We start from the raw sequence: 24,069 nt of genomic DNA, 5'->3' as shown, positions 1-24,069 counted from the left end.
CTACAAGCAGGCTCCCTGTTGACTGGCTCGGGCAGGATGAAAACGACTACATTGACCATGAACCTTTGCTAGTTACGGCCACTTTCACTATGATCCGTGGCGTTGTTTTGGTGCGGTCTGAGAGGAAGAGGAAGAGAGAGGCCCAACTCGGCGGAAAATATGTCTCCCTCCAGCAGGTGGCGTTTTTTTGCCACCAAGCAAGGACTTTTTGTATGGAGGTCAATGAGAGAGTATTGAATTTGGTCAACAACAAAAAACGAATGGCTTATTTGCTATGTGAGCTTTATTTGATCTAATATAAGTTTCGTAATGCTTAAGTTGTTACTAGTGTATATTTTTAAATTTAGCAGACGCTCTTATCCAGAGCGATTTATAGTATTGAGTCCATATATTTTCATACTGCTCCCCCTTGGTAATCGAACACACAACCCAGGCATTGCAAGCACCAACTGAGCTACAGTGTACTGATATAAGTAAGACACGTGATATCCAGGCTACTTTTAGAAAAACACTTTATATCGGAGTTGTCTTGAGATGGCTATGCATATTCAAGAATGAGGCTAGGAGCACATAATCTCTCTCTGCATTGAATACAGGCGGTTGAGGTCAACAACCCTCATCAAATATTTAAAAATAGATTACAATAATGAGATGCATCCACCAATCCAAAGAAAGGATAGGCGGGAGCTAAACAGCCCGCCGTTCTGCTTTGTGGTTAGGGCGGAGAGACATGTATCGTACATGTATATGTTTATCCATCATCATTGGTGCCATTCAGCAATATGGCGCAATCGGGAGTTTTCCATAGGAATTGTGGATGACGTCAGCACTATCACTATCTACTGGTTTTATTGTCTATGGTTGTGCCGCGTTCAAAACAACTGTGAACTCGGAATAATACGAGGTCAAATCATGAAGTCAGTGATCTTCAGGTGGAATGTCGGAGCTCTAGAATCAGGGCCGAGTTCCCGAGTTGGAATTCCTAGTCAGATGACCATTCAAAACGATTTTTCCCAATCTGGAGCTCGTTTTTTCCGAGTTCCCAGTTGTTTTGAACGAATTTAAGTCAGAGTCGAATATTTCCAAGTTCCCAGTTGTTTTGAACAAGCATTATACCTCAGAATTAAAGTGTTTCTGGATACCTTTACCTGGGTTTTTCTTTGTGATGATAGCCAAAGGGTTTCACTGGGAATATATTTCAGCTAGTTTGATCTGGTTCTTGATACCATGTCTTGTTTTGACGTGTTTTGACTGATGTCACGTCTATGCTAATATGGCAAAAATTCGCTAGCTAACTAATGTTAACCAACAACTGTAACAATGTATTTGAGAGACAACAAGTGCTCATTGTGCAGCTTTATTTATGTTTTAAATAAGCATTGGGGACAAGATCGAGTTTACATGTTGTCAACAAACAAAGCCAACCCCGTCTGTTTTGCCCCATTGTTGCGCACGCGTCGGTTTTGTTGCTAAACTAACCAACCCATCTACACCAGCCGCATTCAACCAGACAGCAATCGGACATTTCCGAGTTTCCTAGTTTCTACCTGCACTTGAACGCGACATAACATTATGACCTACAAAGTGAAAGAACGTCAGCGAATCAAATTTCAGATACTTTAGCCACGCTTTGTTAAAAGCCAATAGAAATATCCCGCGGTGAATAGGAAACGCCCATCAATAGCATTTTGATTGATTTCCGGTGTCTGAGAGATTACTTAGCTAGCCAGCTACCCAAACAATTGCGGTGGACCTTTTTTTGTTTTGACCAAGTGTGATTGTAACAACGTCGTTAAAACGCACAGTTTGAAATTGTTCACATAAATGGGCGATTTTTGAACTGGTACTTGTCTGCATTTTCGGAATTCCCCTCCAGGGAAGGTAAGCTGGCAACTGGATAGTATCTTGCAGCTAATGTTAGCTAGCTAGTTAGCTTACAAGTTAGCAGAACTGGTTGGTTTGATACATTTGTGTTGTCAGTAATATTGTCATTAGTTTATCGAGTCGTAAAGTGTAACTTTCATTATGGGTAATATGCAATGCTAGATTACATCGCCTATCACTATGTGTGCTGGATTTGTTATTGCAAACCTGGCGTCCAGATGCATTAGTTATAGCTAACAAACTCCTGACTGTCTGAACGTATCTTGGTAACAGTCTACAGTAACTAGCTAGCTATATATAGCTAACTATGAGTTGAAAGTCATTTAGCAGAATTGGTTGTTGTTAGTATAGAAACACGTGAACCAACACGAATGCAATGTCAACCTTGCTAGTTTTCAAGCTAGTTGGCATAGTAGTTTGCTATGTAGAGATCTTAGCCAGCAAACGTTAGTTAATTAAGCTGTCAACAACTGCTGTAGCCAAATGCCCTTTGGTAATATACGAATAAAATAATGAATCTAGCTAGGGTAACACTCAACCTCCATGTATAACAACCATTATCACCAGTTCAAGTTTGTAATGTCAGGATTATTTCCTGGTGGGTTTAAAGTGCTTGGCCTGGCAGACTGTAAATTAGGCCTGTTTGACATCACCATGACATGAATGAGGCACATCTCTCTGAGCAGCAGCAGCAGCATGGTCAGCAGATCAGAGAGCCAGCAGCTGTCATTGAGGTCAGGTTGCCCCATTGTGTGTGTGTGTGCGCACGCTGAACAGAGGGCCTCATCAGCCATTTGTTGTCAATTCTATCCCCAGTGACGCCAGCGGATGGCACAGGCAACACTTGTCGTGGGACCGATATAGACGGACAAGTTGAACCTCCATGAGTAATGAACCTGAACCCATTCTGGAGCATGTCTACCAATACTGGTCGTAAGGTAAGGGAGCGCTCTTCCTCTTCTGCACCGAAAGCCAAGTTCTCTCAAGTTCACCCAACACACAACCGAGAAGGGAGACAAAAAAACAGGATCTTCAAAAGTTCCCAAAGAGACCCCCACACACTGAAAGTAAGCCTAGTGTGGTCTAAATGTCTCCCTAACATTTTCCTGCGAAGATGGCATGACTTCCTTGAAGCTTTGTCATTTTACTCCTGTTACCACCTGTCTTTAGTTTGAGAGAAATCTTGGAGGACCGGAATTGTGGCATTGGAATGTCTAACTTGGGGTGTGTGGTGTCCTCTAACACATTAGGTCTACTCATGTCTTTTCGATAACTCTTTGCCGGTGACACGTCTTTTCAATCAATTCCTGAAAGAGGGCTGTTTCAGTGTCGCCTTTTACTGCCTGGTGCTCTGTAGGGCTGTGACGATACCAGCATTGCAAAATGAAAACACGAAGCTAACACTTTGGTCCTTAAATAACCTGCTGTATGTAAAATATTGTGTGCTATAGCTTGGGGAAAATTATTTGACTAGATGACAACATAATGATTGTTTCCAACATTATGGCTGTTTTCCTAAAGAAGTTAAATCCGCTTCGTGTTTTGTTTCCTTGCCACTATACTAATGAGTATCGCGATACTGGTATCGTTCCACACCTAGTGCTCTGGAAGTTGCAGCTATAGTCAGACATGTGACTTGTCACAACACATGCATGGTTGTTGCAGGAGGAGCCTGTTGCTCCTGGGAAATCCACTTGAATGTAGGTGTTAAACTGTAGTTTGATGAGAGCAATGGTGAACTTCTCAAATGTGCAGTGCATTTGTTTTAGATTTGCTAATTGCTAGGATCTGGTTGGTTGAAAAGCTCTTGTGCTGTGCATCTGCTGTTTGTTATTGCCATTCAGTCTGTTACCTACCTCAACGACTACTGCGAGAAAGGGAGGCACCGACTTCCAGTTTAGCATTCAGGCGTCACATTGGAAAAGTAGCTCTGCCCATAGTAAATAGGTGTGAATACTCTCTGCCTTGTCAGATGACCGGTTCACTCATTGCTCTGTGCCTCCTAAAAACATTAATAATTCTACAATGTGTTTTGCTTTATCGCACTCGCTGTGCGCTACCTGAATTCTTTCCATAGTTGCGTTAGTCGCAGAGGGACAGGCCTTGAGGGTTTGTTGCTGATGCGTTCCTTAACTTACTGGCATCCCTCCTGCTGTGAACTAGCCCATTCTCCTCCCCTGTGCTTCCCACAAAGCTGTCATTGGCAGGATATGATGCGGCCTGTATTTAGGGATGCTCTCTGGGTGCTCTCTCGCCTCCCGTGGAATGAGGAAACTGATGCCAGACGAGACGATCTCTGAAACCTGAGGTCGTCACCTTATGCCTATCGCCCAGGGCTCTACGTGCTCCCACTGCTGTCTGTGTTGCCTTGTAGTTCGACAACAGAGGTAGCCTCTGTCTAGGCACATAGATGTAACTAACATAGACTTGCTTGAAATTGCATTGTCTACCTGTGTCTTGTGATTCCACAACATATGGTGAATAGATGTTTGACTCAGTGTTTTTAATCTAGGCATACTCCCCCCCCCCCCCCCCCCCTTTGGAATAATCAATGCTACCAGTTTGTACTTCCTAGACATGAGTTGTTAAATACCTTTTGTTCACTCTCTTCTGGTGAGCAGAGATCTGACGGTGAGGAACAGAGTGGACAGCAGAGTGGAGAGCAGCAGCAAAGAGCCAGTCCAGCCCGGCCTAGCTTTGGGAAGAAGCAGCTTCCCTCCATCCCTAAGAATGCAGTCCCCATCACCAAGCCTGCCTCTCCTGCCGCCACGGCCCAGTTGGCCAATGGCACACACGCCTCCTACGGTCCATTCTACCTGGAGTACTCACTGCTGGCTGAGTTGTAAGTACTGGCCACAGATCAGACTTTATTTTGGGTAGTGGATGTATTACATACACTGGCTCTGTCTGAATACCTTTAAAATGCACCCTCCCTCCTTTTATAGAGGTAATCACTTATCTGTATGCGACTGGATAAGTAAAGGTAAGATTTGTTTTCATCAATCCAAACATGTCAGATCATTGATCAGCCTACCTGGAAGGAAGCAAGAAGGCTGCATCTTCAATGTATTTGAACAGAGGCCACTATGTTATGTAGTCCATTTAGAGAAGCTGTTGACTAAAACACACTGTTAATTTCCATATCAATTTTCTGCTGCATTGATTTAATTCCATGTTACTCTTTGTGACCCACAGCACGCTAGTGATCAAGCAAAAACTGCCTGGAATCTATGTGCAGCCATCCTACAAATCAGCATTGAGTAAGAGCCTAATCTGTTCTCCTGTTTGTCTACATAATCTATACATAACCTATACAAAATGAAAACAAAGGGATCCTGAGATGTAATCTTTTTTTCCAGTGTGGTTCGGGGTCATTTTCATAAGACATGGCTTGTACCAGGATGGAGTCTTCAAGTTCACTGTGTATATTCCAGATAACTATCCTGATGGTGAATGTCCTGTGAGTACTTTAGTGGACCTGCTGTAACACTACGACACAGCTGTTTACACAAAATAAAGCCATTTATTTGGTACATTACAAAACTTAATTTGTTCAGCATCTCCTGCTTTTGTGCCAAAGGCTGAGACTGATTGGTTTAGTGACTATCATATGGTGGTACATTGAAATGCTGTGTTTAGGTATTTATGCAGTATTCTAACCAGTACTATGTTCTCTCCTGTACCACCATTTAGAGAGTGGTGTTTGATATCCCAGTCTTCCACCCGCTAGTGGACCCTGTTTCAGGAGAGCTTGATGTCAGGCGAGCCTTCACCAAGTGGAGGTCAGTACATGGCTTCTATGCCTAGATCATTCAATCCAAATGAATGAGGAAGATTTGGAAGTGGTGTTTGTCAGGTACATGTGGCTTGATATTTTTCCATTAGTGTAATGTCTGCTCCGCCATGTACTAGCCACTACCACACAACCTACACATCCCCATGATGGGCTAAATGCAGTTACTACCTTTTGATCTATGATAATGTTACAGTATCATGTTGTGATTCATATCTGTTCACTCAGGATGTTGTAGTGTGAAGTCCTGGTGGTAAATAGTGATTCAGTGCTGTCCCTGAGAGGTGTACTGTGTGGGGCTCTCTGTAGTGTGCCTTAGTTATAACTGGCATGCGTCACATGAAGGCCCAGTGTTTACTGTGACTGCTGTTCCAGCTCTGTTCCTCGTGGCCTGTTTGTTCAGCTGGACAGTGACACAGCCTTGAGCGGTTTACTCTTCTCTTAAACCTCAGTCTCTATCAGCTGGAGGTGGATTTATAGGGCCTCCGCTCAGCACTGTACCTTTTAATGAATGGGGATAGTTGTCCATGACATTCTCACTGGAAACCTGTCTGTCATTATGGTGTATATGGCTCACTGGTTGTGCATTACTGGTGTTTGAACAGTGTTACTGTTGGGCATTTCACTAGTCTGAGATGAACCTATGCCCCATGGATTGCCTTTGTGATATTTCTGGATTTACTGTAACTGTAGTTGTATTTGGTTTGCCATTATGTTGAGAGAATCATAATGTCTCCCCTCTCCCTGTGGACATGAAGGCGTAATCACAACCACATATGGCAGGTCTTGATGTACGCACGCACAGTGTTCTACAAGATCAACACCATGGAACCACTCAACCCAGAAGCTGCTGTTCTGTAAGTCTCAACCTGTTCCCTTTCTCCTCACACCCTTCTTCCTTCTCTTCCTCCTGTACAGGGTCACGCGTACGCATGTGGTCTGGGTCAGTTTATATAGGTGAACAAGCGTGCTCCTATTGTGTACCGTAAAACTTCAATTAATAGCGCAGACGTTTATTTGCTTCAATCACTGAACATAACTGGTACTTATTCGAGACGGGCTTCTATTTGAGCCAGGTGTGTATTTCCTTAATGCACACAGCTTATGCTCAATAAAATGTTGAAAAGACTACCACACTGTTAATTGTGACCAGTATAAACACAACAAATCCATCGCAGATCAGACTTGCAAAGACCAGGCTGTCGATCATACACCACTGATTTTGCGCTTCGGCACCATGGAGCGCTTGAATTTGACGTTTTATGTTTGGTGGTGCCATGGCGAGCAATGTTTTTAATGCACAACTGTGGGAATATCAGTTGTGTCCATGGTAACCTCGTAAAGAATTCATTTAGACCCATGTTAATTTGCTGAAATGTGTGGCGATGCCCGGCTATTAAAAGGGACAGGCGGCTATTTGAGACTCTCTGTTTAATTGAAGTGTTACGGTATTCTGTTATAAGTCAGTTTATTTTAATTCCCTGAGTTTATGACTTAGATTGTGGCCAGGTGGGGGTAATTATCACTCCACACTGTAGTGACTGGCAAATTGCTTGTATAATCACACTGTTTAAGGTACGACAAGGATGTTCAGTTGTTCAAAAGCAAGGTGGTAGAAAGCGTCAAACTATGCAACAGTCACCTCTTCGACCAGCCCAAGATGGACGATCCTTATGCAATAAGGTTGGTAGTAGGAAATGCTCCTCATTCCTGGAATTCCATTTATCATTCTCATAGCTCACGAACAGTCTGTACATTGTCTTTTTAAAAATTGATGTCAATAAGAAACCTTATGCAGCATATGAAAGGAGATGCAATAAATGGTTGTTGTGAACTTGGTTTCTCTTGTGTGTTTTTTGCTGCTTTTTCCAGTTTCTCTTCATGGAACCCAGCGGTCCACGACGAGGCGAAGGAACGGATGTTCACACATAAAGTTAGTTTTTCCTAAACCCCAGAAGTGTGCTTTTCAGAGTTATGTAAAAGGACACAAAGCTCTGAGTTGGGTTCCTGCTGAGCTCACTCTCCCAAAAGGGGCTTGTTTTACCTGAATGAGAGCCAGCAGGGCTATGATTGGTCAAGCTGTCTGAGCTGGCATTTGTTTCCATGGTGCTAGCTGACCAGTGTGGTAATGTGTCTCTTTTATTCTAGAGACGGCCTGAGGATCACCACAAGGGCCTGCAGGTGTCAGGACTGTCTTGGGTGAAGCCCGGATCCACACAGCCCTTCAGCAAAGACGACAATCCCCCACTGAGCTGAGCTGAACCTGTAGCCTGCAGTCCTGGTCAGCAGCCACTAGAGAAAGATGCAGAGCAGAATGCCACGCCACAGACTAGCTTCAGCAGCCGTTCAGTCGTGTGAATAGGAACTGACCCAGTTGAATGGACTTCATTTTACGTTGCAACACTTGCGCTCAGCTTTAAACGCATTATAGGCATCTTGTGCTCAAACAGCTATAGAACTAAAAATGTGTATCTTATGTAAGTAAATCAACAATGACAACTGGTTGTCTTAGTAACACAGGCTTCAATGCAATCAGAGCTTTTTCCCTTTATTTTCTCTGCTCTTTGCACATGCTTGGGTTTGGTCTAGACAGATAACCACTCAAAGCTGGTTGAAAGGCGAGAATAAAAATCTGCATTAATTATAGGTATACTGTATGGGTGGGCTATGGATTCATGACTGCTTGTTAAGGTGGGCTCAGGACAGTTATTGTTAATTATTGGGACTTGGAATGTTTTGAATGACTTCAGACTGAGGATGGACTCGAACCTTGAGTATTCTTTTATGTGATTTTTTTCTAAACCTATTTTACTGTCAAATTAGAGCAACACTACACTTTGGGTTGGGTGGGGTGGGGTGGGGTGGGGTGGGGGCAATTTACAATCTTTTGGATTGCAGTTTAGTATCTTTATTATTTCTCTTTACTGTGTAAACTATAGAGGTCAGATGGGTAATATATATTGCAGACTGCACAGCAGGCAAGTATGGTTTTAATGAATATGGTAAGTTCAATAATCACTTCTGTATCTTTACATTGCTTTTAATTCCTTTTGAATGTTCTATTTACTCTTAATGAGCTGATTAAAGGTTTGATGTGTAAATATAAAAAATGGCTGCTGTGGGAATGGCTGCCCTCAACAGACATTGTTGGGTACTTGGCACTATTTATATTGCTGTGAAATGAAGTAAACACATGCTGCGGTCTGGACTGTCGAATTTGGCGAAACAATGTGTGTGTGTTTCTCATTTTACCTTTCCTATGTGGAACCAAAACCTCAGTCATCAGTTTGTGCTGTAAAGGCAATGAGTTTTGAAAGCTTTTCTTTGAAAGGAAGTAAACTAAACCATGCATACCAATGACTGTATATTTGTGATGTAATTTACATGCATGTTGTGATTTAGTTAGCACTGTTTGCCATGGACTAGCTGTGGAGATATAATTAGCCTTTATTCATCACATAAGGGTGTGTGGGTCATGTGCTTTAAATGGTGGATGGGTTACTTATGTTGGCTGTATATACCAGGGGTATTCAACTCTTAAAGATGCTACATGGTCAATCCGTCATCTGCATTGGTCATGTAGCATTTATAGTGATACGCCTCTGCAGAAGTCAGGGAGGGCATTCATTCATTCTTGTGCTTCGTGGGGCAGAGCTGTTGTCAAGGAAGTGAGTTTTGTTTATACAGGACCTCCCGCCCCACCTACCGTCAACCAATCAAGCCAATGTGGAGCAGTATTGAGGCCTCCACATTGTTACAGAGCTCAATTTGGTGTTGCCAACTTTGTCGCTATATTTAGCGAGTATTCAGACCCCTCTAGCGACACGTTTTCAAAAAAGCGACTAGCGACAAATCTAGCGGCTTTTTCTGGTGTTATTGGAGACTGACGTGAAAGCACGTATCGTTCTTACTCTTCTCAACGAGCAGCGGGTGCTGCCGTCCCACCCCTGTCCCAAAGCACTCACAGGCGGCCCAGTCCTCGCGCAGCTTTTTACTCACTTTTTGTCTCTCCCACGACGCTATTCCTCTCCTACAGCGTCCATCACAATTACGTGCACATGGCCAAATACACAAATTAGGTGATGACGTCATTTAGCGACTTTTAGGACAGCCAATAGCTACTTTCCTTACTGAGGAGTTGGCAACACCTGCCTCTACGTGGCTCCGCAAATGCCTCACACCATCCATACCGTGCCGCCAACCATAATTTCAGATCATATCTTTGCTCTTAGTAAATTATCTAGCTAGATTAGTTGATAACCAGGGGTGAACAGAACAAGGACCAACAAGTTGAACACTAATGACGTTAGTGTTGAAAAATGAATTAACACGTTCGCAAAGACAGACAATTTATGCTTGATCTGTAAATCTACGGAAGCACGGTTCCCGCTCAGCCCAGTCAAAACTATTCGCTGCTCTGGCACCCCAATGGTGGAACAAGCTCCCCCACGACGCCAGGACAGCGGAGTCACTGACCACCTCCCGGAGACACTTGAAACCCTACCACTTTAAGGAATACCTGGAAAGTAATCCTTCTACCCCCCTCCCCCACCCCCCCATAAAAAAAAAAAGTGGTTGTCCCACTGGCTATCATAAATTGAATGCACCAACTTGTAAATCTCTCTGGATGAGAGCCTCTGCTAAATGACGTAAATGTAAATGTGGTCGGAAGGTCCGAATGTAGGGTGTGAAGCAATTGAGGGCCCTCCAGAGGCATGCAGAGGCCAAAAAGGTTGATGATTAACTTTCCCCAGTAATACTTTCAGAAATGAAGGCATGTGCTTTGATTTAACTTTCAGATTAATCAAAAGGAGCGCTTTGAAGTTGGGTGTATGTGTGAAAAATCTGGTTGGATCACAGAGTTTAGAAAACCATTTCACTATTTCTGGGCTCATGCTGTCATGCATAGACTTCTATGGTTCCACATCAAGACCATAGTGACTTGGTTTAGCAGTACCGTCACGAGCCACCGGGGGTCGCCACACACTGACGACAGGTTGCCAAGTTATTTTCCCACTATCTCGCCTGTCAGAGTCAACATTATTATCCGGGAGACTACAGGTTTGAGTAGTAAAAGTAAAACCTCCGCGGATTGGCTTCAGCCCTACCGCGGCCATCTTGTGTGTCATGCCTTTATAACAATTTTTGTCTAATATTTGTCATTTTATTTTACATTTGAGGAGTTATGGCACAAAATTGAATATGACATTTTGTCCATGTGGAATCGGCTCCAAATGTAATCTGAGATTATAAAAATTGAACGAATCCTCAACTGTCCAATCAGAGAGCAAGTAACTGATATGCAAATTGGTGTCATCATCGATTCGTCACGTCAGCAGCAGTAGAACCGCAATGGTCAACTAGTTAATAACTTCGCTCTTATAATTTTCAGTCAACGGATTTTGCTTCACTTCGGTAAGTAATGCAATAATTGTATCGTCATAAATAGAAAGTATTTGCTCCACACAGAGCTTTGAACTCTGGTAGCAAACTGTCATTCTAATGACTGAGAGACAGTGAAACTCAGCTGTGGTCACTAGCAGTGGGAATCCCGGTCTGAAAATCACCCAACTAGCTACAATATCAATGAAATGGCTCGCGGAACATTGTGAGTTATCCCATTTCCATAATCGTTTTTCAGAGTTCGAAATATTACACTCTTGTTGCTAAAGTTCTTGACGGCGTTTCGTTATGGAGGTCCTGAACTGACAGCGACCCGCTGTGATGGTAAGAGCCTCGAGCCAGCTCAGAATCGTTACCATGAATGTGAATGCAGAGGATAAAGTGATATCAGTCGGGAGTCTCAACGAAAACTAAACTCGGTCGGGTCCATCAACAACTGGTTTAACTGTCTGTGGTCAATCTATTGTAAAAGTCGCTTTGGATAAAAGCGTCTGCTAAATGGCATATTATTATTATTATTATTATTCTTAATGAATGACTGTCGACCCCCATCCACCTCCTCCCTCCTCTCCTACTCAGCAGAGGCGTCACGACACCACTGAAGTCGAGAGGAGAGGTGCTTGGAAGGAAAGACAAGTGGGGACACGTGTGCGATTCGAGTCTCGAGAAGAACAAATGATGTAAAAAATCCCTAAGGCTTTGCACCTGTCTTTCAGATTCAGAAAGTTAAGATTCAGCTAATTTCTCTAACTAGGTAGCTAGCTACCTGTTGGCACAGGGGAACACATCGAGTGTCAAGCAGCCTTTTACTAGGAGGTGCAGCAAGGCCATTGTGAAGATTCGATGCTCAGATAGCCACGAGCCATAGCTGCACTCAGAGGATGCTGAGGTTAGTGGCCATTACAGACAGGCTTCTTTCTATCATGGGTTCATTGTTGTTAGATTATCGCTGTGCCACATAAACCGGGTGTGGATAATTGAGGGATTCTAGAAGCTATTCTGAAGTAAAATTCCACAATGCAAAACGATACTTGTTAACCTTTCTTACTTCGTAATAATACCGCTATTCCTGGGATTATTCCTATTTAGCGACTCTACAAACTAGTATAATCAGCACCCAGCTGATTAAAGCCGATTGATGATTATCATGGATGTCCGTTGCACGTAGATGTAGATAGTTTGTGCAAATTATATTTTGATACCTGAATCCATGATGGAGTTGGATCTTCGACAGACGATGGGGTTGTGAGTTTGGACAGTTTAATGCTACATTGTTTCTGTCTCTATTTCTCTGTGGCAGCACTTGTTATCAGTATTTTTGTTGTTGAGGGTGCTTAGATAAGTCACCGGGACTCTGAAATTGACGACGCCTATTTATTTGTTGTGTATAGGGGGTTGAAGTGGCAGGTGTGGGTTGGCGATATCATGCTACTTGAGACAAAAAGGCATAGACTCCTGATAAACAAAGAAAGAAGCAAGCGTTTTGCAGAGGTAGCTAGCCCACTGGGCACATACTTAAATTCAACGTCTATTCCACGTTGGTTCAACGTAATTTCATTGCAATGACGTGTAAACAACGTTGATTCAACCAGTTTGTGACCAGTGGGAATCTAAATGTAAGCAGGAAGCGCAGCACAAACACGAATGCATTTATATTGCACTGACTATGATGGGACCTGTTGAATGTGCTCTGGAATTGCCCTTGATCCGTTTTCTTGGAGTGAAATTCATCTCCATTCTCAAATGATGCTTTTTTAACAAAGAAAGAGTTGATTCAGGTGGGTGTCTTTCGTTATTGGTGGGCCTGTTATTACACAATACTTTTAAGGGTAGAGCCTACATATAAACCAGCCAAACAAATAGTCTACATTCGATTTGGCTGTGAATTATGGTTTACATTTTAAGGTGGGTTTCACTGTAGCTAAAAAATGAACTCCAGAGTCTAACTAGAGCTTGTTTCACTGCAGATCTGGGTGCAACATCAACTTATAAAGACGTTCTAGAATGCATCAAGTCTCCAAGGGTAATGCTGAACATTAACCAAACAACTGATTGATAGACATTGGTTAAATTATTTGAATAACATTTCGTATATAGAGATAAATCAGATCCAGCCTGAACTGTGCAATGTAGTAGGGAGTTGTAGTTTCCAACAGGCCAATATTCTACATAGTTTAGCGCATCAAATGTGGTAATTAACTAAAATGTCCATAATCCATTGCACATCTACTAGTCCAGTCTGTGTTTCTTTCACGCCTGCTACAGAAGAGACAGAAGAATGCACGATCATGAGGTGATATAGAGAGAAGCTGTTGCTTCGTGCGTTATCTCTACCTGAAAATATGTCTTATTTACTTTGAAGAACTACAAAATAGTGATTTTGTCAGACAGCATAGGCAGCAGCTCTATAGAGATGAGATGATGACTTGGAATAAAATAATGAAGTCATCAAATAAAACAAATGTAATATACACAACAACTGAAATTTGTAAAGCAATGTGAATAAATGATGGTTAATAAGTGATAAGCAGTAATGGGCAGTCACTACCATCATGGGACAACATTGTAGAATAATAGTGAAGACATCAAAACTATGAAATAACACAAATGGAATCATGTAGTAACCAAAAAGTGTTAAACAAATCAAAATATATTTTATATTTGAGATTCTTCAAATAGCCACCCTTTGCCTTGATGACAGCTTTGCACACTCTTGGCTTTCTCTCAAAATACAATGTTTTGACATTGTCTTTTGTTTGGAGCGCTCCTGTCATTGTTGAGTAAGGACGCGTACCTGATTACTCAAATAAGTAGGCCTATAGGCTACCTGTCCTGCGCGCAAATGTAGGCATATTAATGTGTCCATTTAGAGATCTGATAGTATTTGTGATTGGCTTAACACACCACCACTAATAAGCTATAGAGCACCTCAAACAGCAAGCAAACAAAGTATGTTTTTACAGTGCCTCGCAAAAGTATTCATCCCCCTTGGCGTTTTTTCTATTTTGTTGCATAACAATCTGTCATTTCAATGGATTTTTATTTGGATTTCATGTAATGGACATACACAAAATAGTCCAAATTTGTGAAGTGAAATGAAAAAAATTACTTGTAAAAAAAATCCCCCCCCCCAAAAAACAGAAAAGTGGTGCATGCATATGTATTCACCCCCTTTGCTATGAAGCCCCAAAATAAGATCTGGTGCAACCAATTACCTTCAGAAGTCACACCATTAGTTAAATAAAGTCCACCTGTGTGCAATCTAAGTGTCACATGATCTGTCACATGATCTCAGTATATATACACCTGTTCTGAAAGGCCAAAGAGTCTGCAACACCACTAAGCAAGGGGCACCACCAAGCAAGCGGCACCACGAAGACCAAGGAGCTCTCCAAACAGGTAAGGGACAAAGTTTTGGAGAAGTACAGATCAGGGTTGGGTTATAAAAAAATATCAGAAACTTTGAACATCCCACGGAGCACCATTAAATCCATTATAAAAAAATTGAAAGAATATGGCACCACAACAAACCTGCCAAGAGAGGGCTGCCCACCAAAACTCACGGACCAGGCAAGGAGGGCATTAATCAGAGAGGCAACAAAGAGACCAAAGATAACCCTGAAGGAGCTGCAAAGCTCCACAGCAGAGATTGGAGTATCTGTCCATAGGACCACTTTAAGCCGTACACTCCACAGAGCTGGGCTTTACGGAAGAGTGGCCAGAAAAAAGCCATTGCTTAAAGAAAAAAATAAGCAAACATGTTTGGTGTTCACCAAAAGGCACGTGGGAGACTCCCCAAACATATGTAAGAAGGTACTCTGGTCAGATGAGACTAAAATTGATTTTTTTGGCCATCAAGGAAAACCATATGTCTGGCGCAAACCCAACACCTCTCATCACCCCGAGAACACCACCCCCACAGTGAAGCATGGTGGTGGCAGCATCATGCTTTGGGGATGTTTTTCATCGGCAGGGACTGGGAAACTGGTCAGAATTGAAGGAATGATGGATGGCGCTAAATACAGGGAAATTCTTGAAGGAAACCTGTTTCAGTCTTCCAGAGATTTAAGACTGGGACAGAGGTTCACCTTCCAGCAGGACAATGACCCTAAGCATACTGCTAAAGCAACACTTGAGTGGTTTAAGGGGAAACATTTAAATGTCTTGGAATGGCCTTGTCAAAGCCCAGACCTCAATCCAGTTGAGAATCTGAGGTCCTCTGTAGCTCAATTGGTAGAGCATGGCGCTTGTAACGCCAGGGTAGTGGGTTCGATCCCCGGGACCACACATACGTAAAAATGTATGCACACATGACTGTAAGTCGCTTTGGATAAAAGCGTCTGCTAAATGGCATATTATTATATTATTGTTATTATTGTATGACTTAAAGATTGCTGTATACCAGCGGAACCCATCCAACTTGAAGGAGCTGGAGCAGTTTTGCCTTGAAGAATGGGCAAAAATCCCTGTGGCTAGATGTGCCAATCTTATAGAGACATACCCCAAGAGACTTGCAACTGTAATTGCTGCAAAAGGTGGCTCTACAAAGTATTGACTTTGGGGGGGGTGAATAGTTATGCACGCTCATTTTCTTTTTTCTTTTTTTCTTATTTGTTATTTGTTTCACCCAAAAAGTTATTTTGCATCTTCAAAGTGGTAGGCATGTTGTGTAAATCAAATGATACAAACCCCACCTAAAAATCAATTTTAATTCTAGGTTGTAACGCAACAAAATAGGAAAAATGCCAAGGGGGATGAATACTTTCGCAATCCATTGAGATTGACAATAGTTCCTCAATGTATTTGAAAAATCTTTCCAGCTCTCTCCCTTTCGAAAACCACTCAGCGTGAAAGAGAAAAATGTCATGATCTGATCCAATGGAAATGTCATAAAATAGGCCTACCTGATTACTTCTTATCCCTTGCACAAATAGCCTAAAGCTTTGTCTGTTAGGAGCTCACTGGCAGGAAACTCTGAGGGCCCAGAATATTTCATACAATATTGCAAGTTTGCTAGCGTGAGCTTCTGGCTGGACCCAAGTTAATAGTTGATACAATGTTTCAGGTTCGTTGCAGACATGGATAGCCAATGTGATTTATAGGATATTTATTTTGATCAGGATATTTTCTACCTGCAGGCTGCAATGTTTTTATTTGTTGGTTTATAAGCTATTTTTACATAGTTGGCAATGGCAATAGAAGTTACTTTTTAGGTTTGTATCATTTTCATTAAGATCTGGATAGAATTTTGATTAACCACATGACAATGATTTTGACATACGAAGACGTTGTTATTATAAATGAAATTTAACTGTTACATGAAAATGTTCATATGAAAACCATAACTGGCATGCATATCGGTAGAAATTGTAAGATAAAATGGCATTTCACATCAGAAAGGTTACCGACTCCACGTGTAACCTATTACCGACAACTTCAGGAGAGTAACGGCAGAATCTGCGAAAGCCAATAGGAGCGGGAGGAGGATGGTCAGGTTAAGATTTTCTTCTTCTGATTATATTGATATCTGACTCCCTCTTGAGTCATTTGTGTCTTATTTAATCAAAATTGCGCTTAACGCATCAGACAAGCTCAATGCATATATAGTTGATTTTATTAAAACACATTGGCTAGATGTGGAAAAATACACATTTTAAAATTTCAACCAATCGATTGGTCGAAAGAACAGAAGACTTTCGATCGACCAAGCTATTATTTAGTCGGGGACAGCCCTAGTCTCAACCATAGACAACTTGTAACCGGTTGTATTGTACATCATATAGCTTAGGTTCTACAGTTCATCATTGGTCCCAACTAAAACAAGACGAAGAAACAGCAGCAGGAAAAACTCTATGCGGCTCAGATAAGCTACCTAGCCTACCTCTTAATACTCATTCAGACCGTTCAGCGGCCCGGGTAGGATTCTGGTCAGATGTTACCTCTAATTGAGTGATCAGATTTTCCTGTCTGTTTGGGAGAATTAGGCCTGGCCATTCTGCTCATTGTCAGTTACCATGGAGCCCTGCTAAGTGGCTGAGAGCAATGGGAGCTCTCTTATCACGCCTAGCCTGCCCTCAGCTGTAGGTCAGTGTTGCAAGAGAAGATAATACTCTCCTACTCCTGGGCTGGCTGCTAGTCACACGAGAACAGAGCTCTAGTATAGCCAGGAGCTGGGCATGGGATATGATCTGGCCCCTGCTATCTGGTGCTCCTGTTAAACATAGTTCCAACTGTTGTTATGGAATGGAGGTCCAGCACATCTATCATTTATGAAGATGAGTAAGGCTACATGAATGATTCACAGTAACCAGGTTAGGGTTAAGTCTCGATGCTTCCTGTATGAATCTTGTGTATTGTCTTGGTTGTGTGATTGTGTCATATTGCATACTGGGCCTTTGTAACAATGAGTAAAAACTGAGGTTTCATCATAGCCAGGGACAGCCCCACTACTCGGGTTGGGTGGTATCCAGATTTTCATATCATCATACCTCCTTCTCTCATCCCGGGATTTACGGTTTTACCATGGAGGCTGCTAGCTAAATATGCTAACAAGCACACATGGAAAAAAAATAATTGAAAAGACAGGCAGTCCAGCTATAAAGTTATACATACAGTGGCTTGCGAAAGTATTCACCCCCCTTGGCATTTTTCCTATTTTGTTGCCTTACAACCTGGAATTAAAATGTATTTTTGGGGGGGTTGTATCATTAGATTTACACAACATGCCTACCACTTTGAAGATGCAAAATATTTTTTCTTGTGAAACAAACAAGAAATAAGACAAAAATACAGAAAACTTGAGCGTGCAAAACTATTCACCCCCCCAAAGTCAATACTTTGTAGAGCCACCTTTTGCAGCAATTACAGCTGCAAGTCTCTTGGGGTATGTCTCTATAAGCTTGGCACATCTAGCCACTGGGATTTTTGCCCATTATTCAAGGCAAAACTGCTCCAGCTCCTTCAAGTTGGATGGGTTCTGCTGGTATATAGCAATCTTTAAGTCATACCACAGATTCTCAATTGGCTTGTGGTCTGGGCTTTAAATAGGCCATTCCAAGACATTTAAATGTTTCCCCTTAAACCACTCGAGTGTTGCTTTAGCAGTATGCTTAGGGTCATTGTCCTGCTGGAAGGTGAACCTCCGTCCCAGTCTCAAATCTCTGGAAGACTGAAACAGGTTTCCCTCAAGAATTTCCCTGTATTTAGCGCCATCCATCATTCCTTCAATTCTGACCAGTTTCTCAGTCCCTGCCGATGGAAAAACATCCCCACAGCATGATACTGCCACCACCATGCTTCACTGTGGGGATGGTGTTGTTGTGGTGATGAGGTTTGTGCCAGACATAGCGTTTTCTTTGATGGCCAAAAAGCTAAATTTTAGTCTAATCTGACCAAAGTACCTTCTTACATATGTTTGGGGAGTCTCCCACATGCCTTTTGGCGAACACCAAACATGTTTGCTTATTTTTTTCTTTAAGCAATGGCTTTTTTCTGGCCACTCTTCCGTAAAGCCCAGCTCTGTGGAGTGTACGGCTTAAAGTGGTCCTATGGACAGATTCTCCAATCTCCGCTGTGGAGCTTTGCAGCTCCTTCAGGCTTAACTTTGGTCTCTTTGTTTCCTCTCTGATTAATGCCCTCCTTGCCTGGTCCGTAAGTTTTGGTGGGCGGCCCTCTCTTGGCAGGTTTGTTGTGGTGTGGTGCCATATTCTTTCAATTTTTTAATAATGGATTGAATGGTGCTCCGTGGGATGTTCAAAGTGTCAGATCTTTTTTTACAACCCAACCCTGATCTGTACTTCTCCACAACTTTGTCCCTGACCTGTTTGGAGAGCTCCTTGGTCTTCGTGGTGCCGCTTGTTTGGTGGTGCCCCTTGCTTAGTGGTGTTGCAGACTCTGGGGCCTTTCAGAACAGGTGTATATATACTGAGATCATGTGACAGATCATGTGACACTTAGATTGCACACAGGTGGACTTTATTTAACTAATTATGTGACTTCTGAAGGTAATTGGTTGCACCAGATCTTATTTAGGGGCTTCATAGCAAAGGGGGTGAATACATATGTACGCACCACTTTTCCGTTATTTAATTTTTTGAATTTCTTGAAACAAGTTATTTTTTTTATTTCACTTCACCAATTTGGACTATTTTGTGTATGTCCATTACATGAAATCCAAATAAAACCCCATTGAAATTACAGGTTGTAATGCAACAAAATAGAAAAACGCCATGGGAGTTTGGACATTTCCAAGCGGATTTGAACGAGAGACATTGTGCAATAAACAGTACTGGCTCTGGAGCAGCATGTGTACACGCTGTGTCTGTGTGGAGTCTGGAGTCTCCGGGGCAACAGACCTGCCTGCTCTGCTTAGAGAAGAAGACAGGCCAAGAATGGAGAGGAGAAAAAAACACAAGGAAATCAGTGGCAGCTGTACAGATAACGCATCGAAAGGGCTTTTACTTCTCAAACACGGCAGAAAGCCAACACAATATGATGGATGCCCCGTCACCTTATTAATTCAGCCACTAACTTAGAAAACTAGCAAGTGTAACTTAGGGGTCACGTTAACGCAGAATTTGTCACCTTTCCAAGCAGGAAAATAAGGTAAAACGCATAAGAAATATATTGCTGCATTTTGTAAACGCAAATCTAAAATGCTCCGTAATTTCTGCTCGGCATCAGACAAATGTTGTGCTTCAGGTGCACTTCTCCACTCGGATGAGAATTCACTAAGGGCGTTCTATCAGCAGACAGTGTTCTGATGTAGGTACTTTTCTCGATGTAGCCAGCCTACTTTTCTCCAGATGAACTATGAGAAAAACATTAGGAAATGTAGCTGGCTACATTCTTCCTATGATAAACAGAAATATGATGGCCATGCATTGTTTTTGCAAAAGATACCTTGCTTTTTCATCGTAAGCTCATTCAGCCTACTTGTGTGGCTGGCAGCCAAATTGCGTTGCACTTCTGTTGTCATCTGATGAAAATTACGCTATTTTCTGCGGAACGTGTTGCAGTAATGTATTTTCTGTGAAGGTAAACTATAGTTGCACGCCCCTGATCACTCTATTGAAGCAGAAAAACACATGACTTTCAATATAAAACACGACCCCTGTCAATACACAGCTGGACTCACCTGCTCCCGCTTTGTGCCATTTACAAACCAACACGCGACTGGCTCAACTGTTCTGGGGAACTACGGTAAGCTTCATAATGTAAAATAAAGAACGCAAGTTGACTGTAGGTATTTACTTAAAAAGTAGCTACAAATATTAGAATATATAGAAAAACTTCAAAGAAATAGTTAACGGTATTGACGGTATTGAAAAACCATCCTGTGGCTATTTCCAAATACCCCGGTATACAGTATATACGGTATACCGCCCAAGCCTATCCATTACCCCACTTCACCTTAGCAGAGGTTCACGAGTTGTGGTTGAAGCAGTGGATCTCAGTTGTATGCCCCCCCTCTGTATCAGAAGACTTGTGAGAGCCATGAAGGCATGTCAAAGTGTTTGTTGTGAGGTGAGTGTGTGTAGTGAGTATGAGTCAGCAGATCTTGACTGACACGAGTGTTCCGTCATCTTCTATTGGTCATTGGTCTGTGGTTAGATGCATCCTGAGCCAACCTCCCTGGCTGTTGACACAAACAGCATCAGATGTCTATCTGTCTGTCTGCACCTTCCTCCCACACATTCAGGAGCTACTAGCAGACAGACGGCTCAGTAGATAGCAGGCACAGCACAGCCACAGGGCTGAGGCTGAGCAGATCAGAGGGCTTTGAACCGAGGAAGACTAGAGGCACCTGGCTGCTGGTCTGTCTGGCAGTTGGTTCAGTTTAGATCAGATCAGATGTGTTACCACACAACTACCCCCTGCCAACCAGAGAGAATTGACGGTGCCAAATTTATCCCAGGCCTGTCTGACCTAGCCATTACCTGGCTATTTGGCAGCCGCTGTTTTCACTGATGTTGTTTACGTGGCTGAGAGCATCTATTATGGTAATAAATTGCTTATTGTAGTGTATATGAGGTAGAGGTGTATGAGATCTTGAAAACAACTAGAAGTGTATTGATTTGAAAAACACAGGATGAACTTCAAAAAGAGGCAGGCTAAATTGCTTAAAATCTATTTGACAACTGAAAATCTCTTTATTGTGCAGCCCACACACAGCTCAGTATAAACGAGACATGTTTTAAAGATGCATGTTTTTCTTCTCTCTGTTAAATCTGACTTGAGGTTTTGTCTTGGTTTTTCTCTACAGAGCCTGTCTGTGATGGACCTACTGTAGCTCAGTAACACGTGACGCTCCTCAGCACCAGCTTGAACCCAGCAGAGGTCCAACGTGTGGGACTGGTCTCCGGAAGATTGACCCTGGCCCCTGGCCCATGACAGATCCCATCATGGACTTCTTTGACGACCCCAACCTGTTTGTGGAAGGGCTGGACGGGCTGGCTGAGGGCTTCCCTCCTGGACCCTCGCTGGTGGATGAGCTCAACCTCAGCGCAGGCTTCGAGCCCCTACAGGTGGAGCCGATGGTGGCAGGGAAACACCCCGGGATGATACCCACCTCCATGCCCTCCTCCACCCAACAGAGCATGGGTTATGGGCAGCAGATGGGGCACTTTCCGGGCATGAAGGCTCAGAACTCCATGGGACAGCCCTTCGCTGGGTCTGAGGGCGTGGGTGGAGGAGGTGGAGGGATAGTAGCAGCACAGCATGCCCAGTTCCATGGATGCTCAATGGGTCAGGCACCCCAAACCAATGGGTTGTTTTCCATCAGCAGCCCCATGTGGGGCAACCAGGACCAGAACGGGAACCTCTACCACTCAGTGCCCCAGCAACAACAACAACTACATCAACAACAGCAGCAACTCCACAACCAACAGCATCACCTCCGACAGCAACAGCCACAGCAGCAGCAGCTCCACCCCTGTCAACAACAACTTCAGCAACAACAAGTGCAGCAGTTACAGCAGCAACACCAGCTATTGAACCAGCGGCAGCAGCAGCACCCTCATCAACAGGTAGTGAACCCCCAGTCTCTTCCCCAGCAGCACCACAGCTTCCCCTTCCACCAGGCCAACCAACAGCCAGCTCCCCACATCCAGCAGCTTACCATCGGGGGGACCCAATTCCACTCCAGGGCTGTGCCTAACTCAGGGGTTCTGGCCAAATCTTATGTGGAAACCCCCAATGCCTCGCTGGCTGGAGCTCCACCACAGCAGGGTGGCTACCAGCTGGTGCAGGGGGCTCAGGGGGCATTCCCTGGGGTAGGGCCAGAGAACTCTAGCATGTCCTTCTCCATGCAGACCTCCTCCCCCATAGCTCACACCCTGTCCTCCTGCTCAGTGAACTCCACCACCACCTACCCTCCCTCCCAGTACTCCTTCCCTGGCCAGGGACAGCCTGACATCTCCAGCCTGAGCCAGCCTCTCTCTTCAGCCCCATTGTCCATGACCCCCACCACCACTCCCCTGCCCTCCTCAGTGCCTGAACTCTCTCTCTCAGGAGCTGGATGTGCATTTACGTCTGCTCCAGGGATGACTCAGCATAACCAGCAGCCCGAGCAGGTCCCAGTCAGCCAGGCTGAGGACGAATGTCCCTTCCGGGCTCTGCGCTGCTCCAGGCAGACCCAGGGGAACTACGACTCGTCTGAGATGTTTGGGCAGGCCATGAGCTGCTACCCCAGTGCAGCCAGCCAGCTTGTCCCAGACCAGCACCAGCCCCAGAACTGTGGGTCTAACCTGGAAGTTACTAGACCTCCGGCCAGCACCACTACCACTAACGGCTACGCGTCTCTAGAGGATAGCCTGGCAGGGTTGCAAGGGGAGGTGGAGGCCCAAGGAGGGGGCTTTGAGGGCCTGGAGGCTCCGGACCTGCTGGCTGATGAGCTGCTTCCCCAGCTGGAGGCTGCCCTCAGTCAGCACAACCACCATGACTCCAACTGTTCCTGGACCAATGGTGGGGATGGAGAGAGGAATGGAAAAGGAGAGGAAGAAGAAGAGATGAAGGAGGAAGACAGGAACTACATATCCATGGACTACGAGATAAAGGTAAGCCCACTGGGCCATTAACACTTGCTTTCAGTCGGAGTCTGGCTAGGCTGACATATGCTGACAGACTCAGAAAGGATGATTTGGATGAAGTACCTAGTTATCCAGATTCCGCAGAGTTCCCCTTCATTCATCTATTTAAAGATGCAGTATGCAGAAATAGCTCTGCCATTTCCTGGTTGCTACAATTCTAATAGTTCGCCTAATTTCAGTTTATGTGACAAAACAAGCAAGTATAGTGTAGAGAGTCATTGTACCATCTAAACCACCCAAAATATTGTATTTTCACCTGTTGGAAGCTGGTGTACAAAACCGAAAGTAAAAGACGCAAAAAATAAATTTTAGAACAGGAAGCATCCACATAGAACAGATTTACCACTTCTTAGACTTGCTTTCAATGAGAATGACAGATCTATGTCACATTTCTATGTGCATTTGGTCGGGTCGTTCAAAAAGTTATATATTGCAGCTTTAATGTATTACTACAGGGGAAGAAATACACATTGCGTATGTATAGAATTGTCGTGGTTGTTGGCTCTAATAGTTGCCCTTCCACTGGGATTGGTGAAGCGAATTTCATTCCCATTTAAATCTATATCTGCATCTTATCCAGGTTGTTTTATCTATTCAGTTTGGTTGATTTGTTGGAAATTAATTGAAGGAATTGACAGTGAGACATGTATTTGTGTCAGCTACGTTAATGGATAAATCTCTTGCACTGACATAGAGACTTGCCATGCTTTCACTCCTCTCAGCAGCCAGACGCCAGCCAGCCACCCACCCATGTAATATTTAACTAGCCCTGGAAGCGCATGAGCATATTTGGTGCACCTGCAATCAGGGGGAGGTGGAGGAAGGGAGGGAGGGAGGGAGTGAGGGAGGGGAAGGAGGCTCAGCCCTCCTTTAAATGATAATAATACAGCCTAGTGTAGC

General features: G+C 43.6%; 2 protein-coding genes across 4 annotated transcripts in view; both read left to right on the top strand.

The window, feature by feature from the left end:
- The first annotated feature begins 1,694 nt into the window (after positions 1-1,694).
- On the top strand, positions 1,695-8,906 carry LOC311123365 (AKT-interacting protein). The gene is made up of 10 exons (XM_084197638.1): positions 1,695-1,881; positions 2,701-2,822; positions 4,506-4,726; positions 5,080-5,144; positions 5,244-5,344; positions 5,578-5,666; positions 6,436-6,534; positions 7,253-7,360; positions 7,550-7,610; positions 7,826-8,906. The coding sequence occupies exons 2-10, from the start codon at positions 2,775-2,777 to the stop codon at positions 7,931-7,933; spliced, it is 900 nt and encodes a 299-aa protein (XP_084053764.1). The 5' UTR covers positions 1,695-1,881; positions 2,701-2,774; the 3' UTR covers positions 7,934-8,906.
- A 2,101-nt stretch (positions 8,907-11,007) lies between these two features.
- The window catches only part of LOC311123362 (chromodomain-helicase-DNA-binding protein 9-like), a 110,310-nt gene continuing 97,248 nt past the window's right edge, over positions 11,008-24,069 (top strand). For 2 of the 3 annotated variants that reach the window (XM_084197633.1, XM_084197631.1), the window contains exons 1-2: positions 11,008-11,092; positions 21,345-23,136. In XM_084197633.1, the coding sequence (XP_084053759.1) occupies positions 21,469-23,136 (1,668 nt within the window). In that variant the 5' untranslated portion in view covers positions 11,008-11,092; positions 21,345-21,468. Of the gene's footprint in view, positions 11,093-11,950; positions 11,970-21,344; positions 23,137-24,069 lie in introns of those variants that run through there. The other variant, XM_084197632.1, reaches the window with a different exon arrangement.

Source organism: Coregonus lavaretus (assembly GCF_964263955.1).
Source record: "Coregonus lavaretus genome assembly, contig: HAP1_SCAFFOLD_940, whole genome shotgun sequence".
NCBI classification, from domain to species: domain Eukaryota; kingdom Metazoa; phylum Chordata; class Actinopteri; order Salmoniformes; family Salmonidae; genus Coregonus; species Coregonus lavaretus.
The sequence above is the reverse complement of the archived record's forward strand: the minus strand, read 5'-3'. Positions and strand labels throughout refer to the sequence as shown.

What these genes read in the sequence shown, in the direction of transcription:
- LOC311123365 (XM_084197638.1), top strand. Translation starts at nt 2,775, where the DNA reads ATGAACCTGAACCCATTCTGGAGCATGTCTACCAATACTGGTCGTAAG. An exon ending in ATCCTACAAATCAGCATTGA is followed by an intron (nt 5,145 to 5,243) that starts GTAAGAGCCTAA and finishes CTTTTTTTCCAG; the next exon opens with TGTGGTTCGGGGTCATTTTC. An exon ending in CGAGCCTTCACCAAGTGGAG is followed by an intron (nt 5,667 to 6,435) that starts GTCAGTACATGG and finishes GTGGACATGAAG; the next exon opens with GCGTAATCACAACCACATAT.